Source organism: Taurulus bubalis (assembly GCF_910589615.1).
Source record: "Taurulus bubalis genome assembly, chromosome: 14".
Classification (NCBI taxonomy): domain Eukaryota; kingdom Metazoa; phylum Chordata; class Actinopteri; order Perciformes; family Cottidae; genus Taurulus; species Taurulus bubalis.
The window spans coordinates 13,517,062-13,531,374 of NC_136602.1; the positions used below are offsets into that span (position 1 = coordinate 13,517,062).

Genomic DNA, 14,313 nt, shown 5'->3' on the forward strand with positions numbered 1-14,313 from the left:
CATGAGTGACGACTGATCTGGAAACAGCTACGCAAGACAACAAGCAGGTTAAATAGCTTAAACTCTCCCAGAAAGCACCTGGGTTAACAACTACAGTAGAAGGCAAACAACACATTTCTCTTCATTAACCTTTGAAAATAAAAAGATAAAAATAGACAAAAATAATTTAAAAACCATAAAATGGAAAAAGTACAAATGCATAGAAAGCAATAAAACTGTAAAATTCACAATAAAAAAAACAACCTGAAGTTTAAAGTAGCAGTAGCTTAAGTATCACAGTATTCTTTACTATCACCGAAGGTTTGAGCTATTGGAAACAGAGAAAACTATTAATATAATCCACACAAGATGGTCCTTTAAAGATTTTAACTCTATATCTCTCAACCTCTATTAATCTTCACTGCCTCAATTTACTGACACTTGAATATATTCTTTAAAAAAATGTCACCACACGCTTAAAGCCATCTGGAATTTAAAGAGAAAATGTACAATACAAATTACATTATTAAGTAATTTAAGATATATTAACTTAAAAAAGGCACATCTCAGAATTGACCACTTTTCTAATAAAAGTCTTGAACTGACTAGACTCACACATTCAATGTGTGAGTCTAACTAAACCTACTACAACTTACAAACAAATGTAGCATTTAAATAGAAAAGCCTGCATATCACATTTGACCAATGCATCTGATGCACTGGATTCCAGGACTTGAAACATTACAAAAATAAATGCATAGGTTTGCAAATCAAATTAACATGTTTCAGTCAATGGTAAAGCTATATAGCCACAAATTCACTGGTGTAAATACAGCATCCTGCTGAACATTGTAAAAGGAAGACTTGGCAAGAAAACGGGTAAATTTCATTGACTTCAAATAATGCATGCAACATCCTCACTTATGAAGGTTACATAAAACTTGCTAGACTGCAAAGGAATTTGGGTGGTTTCCTGCTATCCTACTAACCTTTCCGACATAAACTTCACTGCCTTGCTTTACACCGTTTAGTTTGTGTCAACACCTCAGATCATTTAATACCCCTAACATAACAGTCAGCCTGATGTTTCCTTAGTTGTGAAGAGTCCAATCTGTTAGAGAATCCTGGATGAGATGAAAAGAGAGAGAAAGAAAGAAAGATTAGGTAATTTCTAATCCTTTCAGCAGCGTACATCAGGCATCATTAACAATGTAAGCACCGTTGAGTCAAAGTGAGGCCAGGCTTGTCTGTGGTGAACCACAGACCGATGGCTGGAAATGCCAGAAAACTCCTTCAACACAGCCATGAGGAAAACTACTTGTCACTGGTGGATGACACTTTTAGGAGTGAATTGTGCTGTCTCACAATTTAAATGTGGCATGTTGAATGGTTTGGTTTAAATAAAAGATAATTACTACTTGATTGCTTCTCCATACATGTCCATCATCAAGATCATTGGGGAATATTATTGGCCTACAGGACCACGACAGTAAGCAATGAGGTTTTCTTAACATGTTACACAGGGCACACAGTCATTCTAAGACTTGTTTACTTTGTTTTGTGGTGTATGAATGCAATACTCACTCCTCCGCGGCGAGTGTTTTCTCTTGCCTGGCCATCGATTGACCCCTGGCTCGAGGACTCTGCAGACTGCCATTTTCTTTCTCTGGTAATTCTTGGCTTCCCAACACCTTCCTCTGTTTCATAGACAAAAAATCATTACTGGAAGATTTATAGACAGTAGGGCTGTATTTATTATACCATGTAGCTTTTTATCAAAACGCACTATAATATACGTATAATGTATACAAGACCATAATTAATATTATCGGAAAAAAAGATTATGTACCAACAAATAAGGAAAAAAATACAATACAGAATTTTCAGAAAGGTGCCACGCAAGACTATTGCTTTTCCTAAAAAAAAAATTGATGGTTGAAAATAATCAATAGTATAATGACGCTTGTATCTTGTGGTATCTCTGTGTTGTCAGTTATAAATAGCGGTAAGCACCTGGATTCACTCAAACAACAAAAGTAGGCAGAATAATGTTCTTAGCTAAACCTTATTCAGTAGCACTAGTAATATATCACCAGTAATAAAAAATAACTCTTGTCTAGAATCTGATCAAAATAGAATGAAGGCTGAAATGTGAAGGCTATCATTGCACACAGGAGTACTGTCAACCAACCTTGATGATCCCACCCAAAGAGCGTGAACGCCAATGTTTCCTGCTGAAGGGTGTCCGCGAGTCAGCCGAAGATGTCAGCAAAGGCTGCTTATCAAACTACACACACACACACACACATTAGGTGCTAGGTTGCAAATTGTTTTCTGTATTGTTCATCCTCCTCACAGCGGGTACTGTACCTGTCTGATGAGCTTCTTCTTTTTGGCAGAATCAGGCATGTGGTTGACCTGCTGGTACAGCTCTCGGAGGGCCGATTCAGTGTAACTCTGGGTAGACCTGACCTCACCACTGATTGTTCTCATGGAGGGAGAAGGGGAGGCAGCTGTTATGGCATGTATGGGCTCATCTTTAGTGCCAGCACAGAGGGTCAAGTCATCCTAGAGAGGTGAGACACAACAGATGACCAGATATTTCTCACTGCAACCAAACTCTTTTCAATAGATGTGACCACAATAAGCAGAAGATAAGAGTCTCTCAAAGTCCTGTATTTTAGGTACAAGCTACCTAAAATAACCAGACACTGAGGTTACTGGATTCAAAAGTTAGCAAATGAAAAAAGATATAATAGGAGTATTGAAAGTAGCTTTATGGATTAATGTATTGCTGTTTTAACACTTTATATATATTAATATGAGAAAAAGAAGAAAAACACAAAAGGACCAAAACACTCACCTTTGATTGAAGAGTGTTTGATCCTGTGAAGTACAAGCGGGTATATTCTTTGATGTATGTAGGTGCCTTCCATGGAAAATAGTCATATTTTAGTAGAAAACATTTTGGGTATAACTCATTAGCAATAAGCATAAAAAACAAAACAGAAATTAGGAAAACATTATGCTAAAATTGGGTGAGAGGAGCAAATATGCATGTAAACATGTAAATGAAATCCTCAGATAAAGGATTATTGTGAAGAATGAATCTTGTGTCCCATAGATTAATGCGATTGGCATTTAGAAAATGACCTCACCATGAACAATGGTGTATTGAAGCTGCCACTTGCCATATGTGTACAATATAGAAGCTCAACAAACGGAATCAAGAAATATAAGCTAATCATTGGGAATGAAAAGGCTGCTGATTACAGGCACTGAACAAAAAAATGCTTTTGTTGTTATTTCCTTCATATGCAAATGCAATATTCCTTCTTATTACACTGCTTGCATTCATTATAACCCCGGCAACAACTATAAGATCACAGTGGAAATATCATTACCACATGGGTGTGAAGTACTACAATTATCTTTTAAAATGATATCCAATTAGGAAGACCTCCCTGTGTTTTTTTTTTTTACATGAAAGTAAAGTTTAGCACAGAATACAGACAACCTCAACAGATAAAATCACACCTCATGCTGTTGTTCTTATCAGACAAGGACGAGCAACAAGACGTCCAGAGAAACGGTTTGTAAAACTGCCTACCTTGAACAGTTTCTGTGAGTGCCTGATAAGGAACGCTATGCCTTTATTCAGTTGCTCGATGTTTCCCTGCAGATCACTTGCCATCACCTGCAGCAAAATAATACCACAAAATAAACAATGCCAAACCAATTCTTGACTGAAAACATAGTCAATGAACTGTGTGTGTGTGTGTATATATATATATATATATATATATATATATAATATATACACACACACACACATCTCCATTGCTCATAAAGAGCGGTTAGAGGTTGAGTGTGTTCCTTCAAGGACACTTCGATAGAGGGATCTTCGGATTACCCTCGTTGTAACATACTTAATGAACAAAATTAACCTACGGTCCTTACATTTTTGGGCCAGAGGATGTGTGGAGCAAACATTGTGGCTAGATTGATAGCAGACATCTTGTTGATGTGCTGATTTCGAGCAGTGTGGTACAGCAGGTCCAGCAGCAGTTTCAACAGGCTGCGGTTGGCTGGTGGGAGCAGCATGAAAAGCAGCTGAAATGCTTCAATCTGGTGTTCCTTGTCGGGCATATTTGTCTTATCTCCTTTATCATCAAAACGAGTCAGCTCTGGAAACAGTACATAAGAGAATTGTTACAAAAGATCATGGAGTGCATAATTATTAGATTTTCTGGATATTGATGCATGACAAGGATCTGTGTATTGTCAACCCACACCTGCAATCTTCAGGTGGGCATGATAGTGTCTGTGCGTGAGCAGAGGCTCTGGCAGCTCTCCCAGGTAGGCTTTGAGCAATGTGGCCGCATCATTAGGATGGAAGTCCCCTGTCTCTAGATCTATCTCTGCCCCAGCATTCAGCATCTCCCTCAGGGCTGCCTGCCTCAGGCTGTGGCCTGGTACACGAAACAATCCCTCCACATGAAGGTCTGAGGGATAAGAGCGACAGATGGTGAGAGACAGCCAAAAAGGGAAGGGGGGGGGGATATATGTGGTTGGCAGGAGAGAGACAGCTGAAGCAAAGAGCTTTCAGATGAATTATTGACCCAAGCATTTGCTCCCAGTGTCTATTTTCACTGAATGACATCATCGCTTTCGAGAAATAAACCATGACCTCGTGATTATTCACTGCTTTCCAACTAAGTCAAAGTAGCAAGAGTTAGGATAGAGTATTGATGCCAAACAAATCCAATAATTATAAGAGTTAATACAGGCTGAAGCAATTCAACTAGGTATATTAAGACATTATTAAAACAAGTAATTGTGATTGTCTGATAAAAATACTATCATGGTTACAGAATCGGTCTCCTTCTAACGCATGAAAAATGTATGTAGTAATGATATCACAAACTGCTCTGGATGAAAGTGTCCTCCAAATGGCTGAAGTTATGCATGTATATTAAGGGATACTCACTTTTACTCAGGTATTCAATGAGCTGATAGATCTGTGCTATTCCTTCTTCAGTTAATGGTGCCCCAAAAACCACTCCTTTATCTGAAAGTCATCAAATAGCAAAGTATGACATTTTTTATCCAACTGTATTTAACTATTACACCATTCATTAAATTCTCAGCTGCCTTTTATCATTTCCATCAATCACATGGACCTGCTGCACCCTGTTGCATAATCTACATGAGCAGAACAAACATGAAAACTGTTGTGTTTATGTGGAGACAGAAACTAACAATGAACTTCACTTAAATTATCATTTAATAAACTGTATATTAGAGCTGAAACAATTTGTTGATCCATTGATTTGACGTCTGAAATGAATGGGCAACTATTGCAACAATAAATGAATCACTTAAATCCCCTTCCCCGTAAAAATCCCAAACATTCCCATGTTCGTGATTCTAAATTGTAAACATTTGTTGATCTCTTTGTCTTATGGGATAATAAATGTGATAACTTCTGGGACCACATAATAATTAACTGCAGCCTTTCAATTGATTATTTATTCATAATTTAAATAATATGAAAAGAATCCAAATCATGTAAAAAATGAATTCCGTTTCTCAGAGCCCAAGGGGACATCTTCACATTAGTGTTTTGTCTAACACCCAGGATATGCATTTGCAATTATATTATATGCATAAAGGTACAATACAACATCCCTGGAATAAATCATACATACATACAATAGATGCTCTGAAATGCTTAGGATGGGTTAAATGCAGTAGTCAAATTTCATATATTTACTTGTGTGTTTTTAATAATTTCATCCGAGGTGGAGGTACATGCATTCCAAGTATTAATTGAATACATACTGTGTGTGGTCTGTTGATAAATTAACAATAGTTAAACTCATAAGATATTAATCATGTTCTCTCACCTTTACGTTTCAGGAAGTTGAAGGAGCGGAGAAAGCCAGCGGCGGAGGGCAGCTTCGCCTCGGACTCTCCGGTGAGCTGGGCGAACTCGTCCCCTGGAAGGTCGATGAGGCGAGTGACATTACTTAGTACCAGATCCGCGAAGGCCTGTGGATGCTCGTGTCGCAGCCGCTCCACATAGAAGTCCGGGTTAAAGATCACAGGCTGGCTCGTGTTGGGCTTTTCCTGGCTGATAAACACGCTGCATTGTGTCCCCCTGTGGTTGGGAAACACGGAGATTGAGTTGAGCTTCATTGGACTAGTAGTTAATGTTTCGGGCTGCTACCTAACATGTAGCTAGAAGTTAAACAGATATTAGCGGCATACCAAGTTGTTGCTAACCTACGTTAGGTTAGTTAGCGTTAGGTTAGTTACTACTCTTCTAAATAACGTTAGTTCACAACAAATATACTGTTTTAGCACTCACGCTAATGATTAAAACAAATACCCCTCTTAGTAGTAGCTTATGTGTCTGTTAATTTGAGGACATATTCAACGAAACCTTTGTACCTTCTGTTCAGTTTGTGATTGTTGTGAGGATTACTTCCAGTCGCCATCTTCGTTTTGAATCTTCCGCTGTTTCCTCGTTACTCCCGCCCACTGCGTTGTGATTGGCTGAACAATACGCACGTCAGGACCGCTCAACCGATACATAATTGACCTCTTTCACTAAATATTTTCAATTTATTGTCATTCTACAGGGTTGCACAAAGACATGCATGTTGTCGCCCCTTTATGCTACACAATAATTAACAAAACAAAATAAAATGGTGGTGGAGTAAAGAAGATGAGCTGAGAAGTCGTACAGCCATAGGAAAGAAGCTGCTCCTTAATCTGATGCTATGGCAGCGGATAATTTATGTCTAGTTCACACCAAGTGACTTGAGCCCTGGTTATGCGCGGACACTTTCTGGAGCTCCTGAACAAAAGCCCCTGACCAGAAGCAAAGCCGTTGAGCATGTGTGTCGACTACAACATCAAAGTGCATGGCGATGCCTGTTTTACTTCTTGAGCGTTTTATTGACAACAATTTGCCTTTGAAAGTCAAGTAGTGTGAACTTGACTTTACAATACGAACAGCTATTGCAAGTGTGTGTAATGTCTTTTAGTCCGATATACTGCTCAGTAGATAGAGGGAAGTTCTGGGTAAACCTCCTGTCCTGGGCTGTGCACAAACAAGACCATTTGTAATGGTTCCAGTCAGGATGTTTCTTCTATGTAAAAGTTGACAGGGCATGGCAAGTTTGCTTTCTTTCGATTTCTTAAGATAACATTTCTGAGCTGATGTGGAAGTGAGATGACCATGACAGGTTCTTTGTGATGCTGATTCCCAGGAAAACGGTTCACTTGCTCCACCTCTGCTTTATTGATGTAGTGTGTATGTAGGGTGTATGTCTGCATGTCCTATTTTTTTTCTAAAATCAACATTCAGCTTCTTGGTTTTGATGATTAAGTTAAGTTGTTTATGGTGTGTGTCTGCAAACTGTAGTGGAGAAGGAGTATAGCATGAAATAGAAACTTGAGTAAGTAAAGTAGTACTTGAGTAAAGGTACTAAGTTACAATCCACCACTGCATATTACTATGTCATAAAGTGGGTTAGAAAATGATTGCTTATTTACATGTTCAGCAGAAACAGATTAACATTAACATCCTCCTGCAACCATGGTTGATGAGATAACCTAAAATGCTCCAACAGCAGTGAGGGAAACTGCTAGCTTGTTTCCAGGCCTCTCAATTGGCTGCCACGTCAACTAGTTCAGAGATTCAAGTAGAATGACTAAAGTGAAACCAAATGGCAATTCATTCTTACATAATGATTATTTGGGACCCCCGTTAGGAAATAATTTGATGTTTTGTTAAAAAGTGCATGATGATTAAAGCATCAAAATCCTAACCCACTTTGAGTCCTTCCTCTCCGTCTTTAAGTGTGAGCTTTTCAGAATGTGTGTGTAAGTTAATTTATTATTATACATCCAGTTACTCAGCCCATCTTATGCATTTATCACTTCTCTTGGTATTGGATTATTCATTCCTCACATCTAGCTTACATTTTTTGGAAAAGTTAAGAGGAAGTTTTAGTCAGGTAGCCTCCAGAACCTGAGTAGGCTGTGAAACATAATTTTCATTACACTTTGAACATAGGCAGGCGAGTGTACTCCATCACATTGTTTTGTGTCTGTGGGTAACTGTGAGACATGCCCCTGCTAGGTAGTAATTCTTTGCAATGAAAGATGAAAAAAAAAGAAAACATACACTGATTTTGTTGTTACCAGTTCTTCTTTTTCTGGCAATAGAAATGTCAGCATCTAACATTAATAGAAAGAACAAAGATGTACAAAGTTTTCCTTCACTGACCATTTTGTCCTTTCCCTTAGATTGAAAAATCAATTGGTATGTAACCTGCAGTTATGATGTGAGCAATATACCTGAACAACATACTTTATATATCAAATTCAACATAGAAATACACCATGCCATATCCTGTCCAGTCATTTCTGTGAAATTTCTGAAGAGTTGTATCACACTTGACATAAAAATGCACGCCATTGAATGTCTTCACTTCAGTCACAATAATGTAAGCATAAGCACCACACATATATTTCATGCTCGACAAAAGAACAAAAGAAATATTACTTGACATTAATACAATTTCACACAATTTCGAGACATAGTAATCACGTTTACAGATAAATTACTTCCAGTTTTCAACAACACTGAGATAATCCTGTAGTAACAGAATGTTCAGAAGGGAGGCAGAGTTGTTGTTTTTTTCTTTTGGTTTTTGTGACACATTTTTGTCAGAACCCAATTATATGTTCCAAACGGACAAACAAATATTGTAGTGGTGGATTTCTTCTGTACACCCATAAATCATTGGCTAAAAACTACTACTAAAACACTTACGGTACATGTATTATTTATTTCTCTTCATTAAAAAGGAATTTGTGTTTACAATCTGAACATGAAAATAACACTTAATTAGATGTGATAAATTAGTCTTAGACCTTTTTAAAAAAACAACATTTATCTTATTTCATTAATTCAAGAAAACTTTCATAATTATTATCCTTCATTCCAATGGACGGATACATCAAATAAATATAAATCCTGAGTAAATGCTATACATTTTTCTTCATAATTTTGACCCATGTTTACTTTAAAGGAGCTGTATTTAACATTCTGAAAATGTTCATAGCAGCAAAAAACTGCATGAAGGGCTAATGAATTTAGCAAAAGATTTCCAACACTTGATAGCCCTAAGCATTACATTGCATTACATTTCATTTAGCTGACGCTTTTATCCAAAGCGACTTACATTTTTGCTCTATACACCGTAGACACAGCAGCGGGGAGCTATTAAGTGTCTTGCTCAAGGACACGTCAACATGGACTAGCAGAGCCGGGGCGCGAATCACCAACCCTCCGATTGAAGGATTGGTATGCTAACCACTTAGCCACAGTCAAACTCCTTAAGCCCCATCAAGCTAGTGTTTTACATGGCCATATAGTTTGGTCACATTCGTATTTATACCGTTTCCAGCCCTCGGAGTCTCTCAGACGCAGCCTTTTACCAGGTGACGTCAATTAAGTCCTGAGGGTTCAGGGCTGAAGGCATTGGGGGGGCATTGGTATTGGGCTGTGCAGTCAATGGGTACAACAACAGTAAAATCTGGTCTGCACTTTCCCAAACGGGTGCACGATCATAGAACATGGGGATGATTGATTCGTTTCACTTAAGCCTCCGCAAGGTGTCAATAGCAGCCTACCCTAGAACCTGCAGTTATTGAACAGATCTTTAATAAAAGACCAAAAACAATTGCTATTTAAAACGTTGATCGACATTAATTCGAGCGTACCCAGATAGCATCTGAGAAACAACATCTCTTTAATTCTAGCACCGTCTGCTGCAAGCTTGTGACTCCAGTTACACTGCACATGTGTCATACATAACTCCTTTGGGGACAAAGATATGCTTGCTTGCCTCACGATCATCCGTGCTTGCTGAAAAAGGTTGTGAGACTATACTGCAGTCCACTTTAAATGATTTGGAACACTGTGATTGGCTTGTAGACATCCAATCAAATAAAGGTGTGTGTTTTGGTGGAGTCAGATGACATTAATCATAGAACTAAACATCCCAGAAAAGTAATATCCATTGTATTGGGGATGTGAACGGGTTAATAGCATGAAAGAGATAACAATTCAGATTGCTTGTTGTTGCTGCTCATGTTGAAAGGGGCTTTCATTGCTATTTTCATTCTTCTGATCGGCTTCATGGATCGGATTCGTGATTGTATTTCTCTTTTGGGCCATATTCTCTCCATAAATATTCATACTGGCTGTTCTGCTTGCTTCTTCACGAGCACTTCTCTGCCACGGCCAAGACACGCTCCGACATTTCCAGTCGAAGGTCGGCCTGAGCCTTCCCAGAGTTCTCCAGCACGCCCTGCGAAATGTGTGGGAGGAAATACAGAACAGCAGAGGGTCCAGAGCACTGTTCATATACCACAGTGGAAGCGACAAATACGATTTCAGGATTGTGTAGGCATAATCTACAGTGTCGGACCACACAACCACGTAGACCTGCATCAGTGACGAGGCAATGTCCGGAAAGTTGCAAACAAAAAAGGCCACCAAGACTGCGCCTGGAAGACACAACAAAGAAGATGTTCATCGCTCTCGCTCAGGTTAAGTGATCTTTAAATGAATTGCAGTAACTAAGCTAAATAAAGGGCGACAAAAATGTATGGCATCAACAACGTCAACAACATCTCATGGAGAGTCCATGCTATCAGCATCACAGTCGTAGATGAACCTTCCTCTTGTGTTAGGGTCGGCACCGACCCGTTTTAGGTTTTGAATGCATAAACGAACCACATCAATGTGTTTATTGCATCAAGGCTTTTTGACTTTGTCAGGAACCTCTATTTCAACAAAATACAAACAAAAACATATTTTTTCACTAAAATATAAAATGCTCTGGTTGGAATTATGTGTTGTTAGGGTCGGTTTCGACCCAGTTATCAAAATATGATTTGCTTGATTTTTTTTTTTTGACCTTGCTAATCTCTATTTTGTGTTATGACTTGTTCTGCTTTTAAGTTTGTGTTTGTATTAAAGACTTTTTAGCCTTTTTCTTGAAGTGAATATACATGTGAAATTGACCCGTAACACCATAGATGTTACTATATAAATAAATAAAACAAATTTATTTAAGAGATGTGCTCTAATACCCTTCGGTATTAGTCAGGTAACACAACAACCTTTTATTTATTTATATGATTCTCTTGAGGTTAATTTGACCATTTCCTTTATTGACATTGAGGGCTACACTGACAAAGAAAAGGCCCAGAGGCCCACACCAAAAATATTCAAACATACAATAATATTGTCATGGATAAGGAAGCCTAACAATGTGACCAAGAGATGAGAAACAAATTGGATGATATATAATTGTTTTAGTGTATTTTACAGCTGATTTGACATGGGTCAAAACCGACCCGTTAACACAAGAGGAAGGTTAAGACCATGACGGACAATGAATAATTACAAAGAATGTGCAGAAAAATCAGACCACTTGCGAGATTTACTATGCCACAACCGCAAGCCTTAAACATGGTTGTATTATTTTCGTGGCTCACCCATGAGTTTTAGAGCTCTCTTTTCATTTGAAAGCAGCTTCCCATTCTGATGGCACTGAATGTCTCGTCTTCCTTCTGGATCCGGCCGCATTAGACCCATATTTCTCCTTTGACGTCCGTTCCGCCTCAGGTAGAGTATGATGATCAGATAGAGAGTACAAATGGAAACCAGTGGGACCTGTTGGAGAGGCATGTTGAGGGTCTGCGTGGGATGCAGTTGAGTAAATAAAACTTCTCAAAAAGCACTTATCTTACCAGAAAAAATATTCCTGCTCTCAGAAGCAAAGCACCTTTATAGATGTGTGCAGGATCAGGCTCCGCCATCTCACACATGGTGGACACATGGAAGGCCTCTTCTCGTGTAGCGGCAGTGTAGTCCAGGATGCAGGCCAGAGCCTGGTCATAGACCAGAGCAAGGGGTACGGCCGAGACCAGAGATATGATCCAAACAGACAGAAGGCATGGCAGCCGAAACTTCTGTTATAAAGGAAAATACAAATATAGAACAAGTAAAAGCATCCCACTGTATCAAATCATGTTTTCCAAAAAAATAATATTTTCTCAGAAATGTCTTTAGTATGAACATGCTTTGAACATTATAATGCCCTGCAGTTGGACACATGCTTTACTTTTAAATTATACTATCTGCTGCAGTATATCTTGATAAAATACTTTGAGAATGAACAAGGAAAATGTTTCTGAAGTTTGAGAAGAAACCAAACATGAATATTATCCCAAATGATGACAGTTGCAGACAAATGTAGTTCCGGTAAACAGTAATAAAATACATCCCTAAGCTTTTGTTGTTGTTGCAAGAACTCAACCTTCAGGCTGGAGACAGACCACATGGTGTGGCAAATGGCTGCATAGCGCTCCATGGTGAAGATCATTATAACCCAGCTTGTGGTGGCACAGTACACTTGGCGCACCATGAAGTAGACTTTGCAAACTGTTCGGCCCAGACGCCATGGGTAGCTCTCCCAATAGTACCGATACAATGTTATCGGGAGGGTCAACAGCTGCAAAATGTCTAAGATTTAAAGAGAAAAAAACAACATACATTTAGAAAATTTGCTCTGAGGATGGTTCCTCAAAGTAGGCAATACACTGCAGTCCAATCAGTAATTTTTTGAAATTTAGATTAAATGTGTGCGCATTACAAACAATGTTAATTTGACATCGAATTGAATCAATCAGTTTCATTTTCAGGTTTGAAATACATAACTGCATCCCCACATTAAATGCAGGATGAATGACTTTCATTGTACTAACCTGGCCATAATGAAATGGAATGTCATGATTGGGGCCCGTTGATACAATATCAGTGAATATGTTCTAAAATATCCACTGAAGTGAACAATTAAAAGTCTACACCCTTAATTAATACAAATCAATTTTCACTTTGATTGAATTATTGAATTTTATTTGTCTTTAAAGTGCATGGTAAGTAAGTAAGTGAGTACATTTATTTTTCAAAGCATCATGTGCCAAAATGTGTTCCTATAACAAGCAGGAGCAATGACATAATGACATAATGACATAATGACATAATGACAGACAGATAGATAGATAGATAGAACAAATCTCCATGCATGTCAAACATGCATGGAGATTGTATTTGTTCTATCTATCGATCTATCGATGCATGTCGAAGCAAATATGAACACCATCTTCCACATTATAGTTATGAAACAGAATCTCAATGGCACATCGGAGGCACAAACTGTTCTTTAACATGTCAAACATCCTCCTATGCTGCTGTTAGACATTTAACGCAAATTGAGCGAGGTAAGAGACTGCCTGCAAACAGTGTCTGCCTATATGTAAGATTGTCATATAATAGAAAAAAGGGCATTTCAAATGTGACCTTTCCAAGACCACAAAGATGACATTTTCTTTTTTACTATTACATTGAGTGGAATGTAGTGTACCTGATATGACCAGGCTGATGAGGTAGAAACGAATGGCACTGCCTCTCATATGAGCATCCAGGAGCAGGGTCAGCATGCTCACACCATTGAGTAAGATCTGCAGAGCATGAAGGAACCGCATTTAGTGAGAATGAAAAGGTTTGTGTTGTTTGCTGTCAGCAAATCATTAACACTGTATGACTAGAATTGTGGCTTAGTTCTACTGTATTTTATCATCACATATACCACTTAGTGTTGTAATTCTGAACGTAACATTGATAATGTGTGGAGTGAGTCTAGTAAAGTTCATACTCCAGACAAGAAGATGGTGCTGTAGAAAATGGTCATGGGGACAGCTATAGTCAGTGGCTCCCTTTTGGAGACAATTATATCGAGCTGTGGCTTCTCACTCGGGGTGACATCACAGCTGAAGAGGGGTGAAATCTGCTCCGAGAGGTTCATGGTGCGGCAGCTGGTTGAGAACTAGAAGAATGTTAAAGAGAAATAGTAAACAATCCATGACTGGTGGGTTATATATATGTAATACAAATAATGAGAAAATTCCGACATTAAATAAATAAATTGACAATGATGCTGACATTAACGGGGAGAATGCACAACCTCCACCCAGAGGGACCGCCCAGGATCGAGGATCGAACCCTAGCCCCTCGTGCTGTGAGACAGATCTAGCCCCCACCGTGCAGACCCACGCACAATCTCCTTCTTGCTATTTTAGCTAATCTCTTATATTAAATATAAGGTTGATAGCACATACAGATCCTCGGTAGATTGATTAATCGCTGTATATGTTTATGTTTATCTACACTTCACACAC

The 14,313-nt window shown here is 38.6% G+C and overlaps 2 protein-coding genes across 2 annotated transcripts; both read right to left on the minus strand.

Annotated features, from left to right (window-relative positions):
* Positions 1–1,559: 1,559 nt before the first annotated feature.
* LOC306746595 (rho GTPase-activating protein 19-like) lies at positions 1,560–6,482 on the minus strand (the record flags this gene model as incomplete). Its single annotated transcript, XM_079229525.1, has 10 exons — positions 1,560–1,676; positions 2,171–2,266; positions 2,350–2,547; positions 2,843–2,908; positions 3,590–3,676; positions 3,940–4,166; positions 4,275–4,484; positions 4,970–5,050; positions 5,889–6,142; positions 6,436–6,482. The coding sequence occupies 10 exons, from the start codon at positions 6,480–6,482 to the stop codon at positions 1,560–1,562; spliced, it is 1,383 nt and encodes a 460-aa protein (XP_079085651.1).
* Positions 6,483–7,988: 1,506 nt separating this feature from the next.
* On the minus strand, positions 7,989–13,940 carry LOC306746596 (pyrokinin-1 receptor-like; the record flags this gene model as incomplete). The annotated part of the gene is made up of 7 exons (XM_079229526.1): positions 7,989–8,032; positions 10,324–10,572; positions 11,569–11,746; positions 11,824–12,045; positions 12,393–12,598; positions 13,500–13,596; positions 13,791–13,940. 7 exons carry the CDS (start codon positions 13,938–13,940, stop codon positions 7,989–7,991), a joined length of 1,146 nt encoding a protein of 381 aa, XP_079085652.1.
* Between the last annotated feature and the right edge of the window lie 373 nt (positions 13,941–14,313).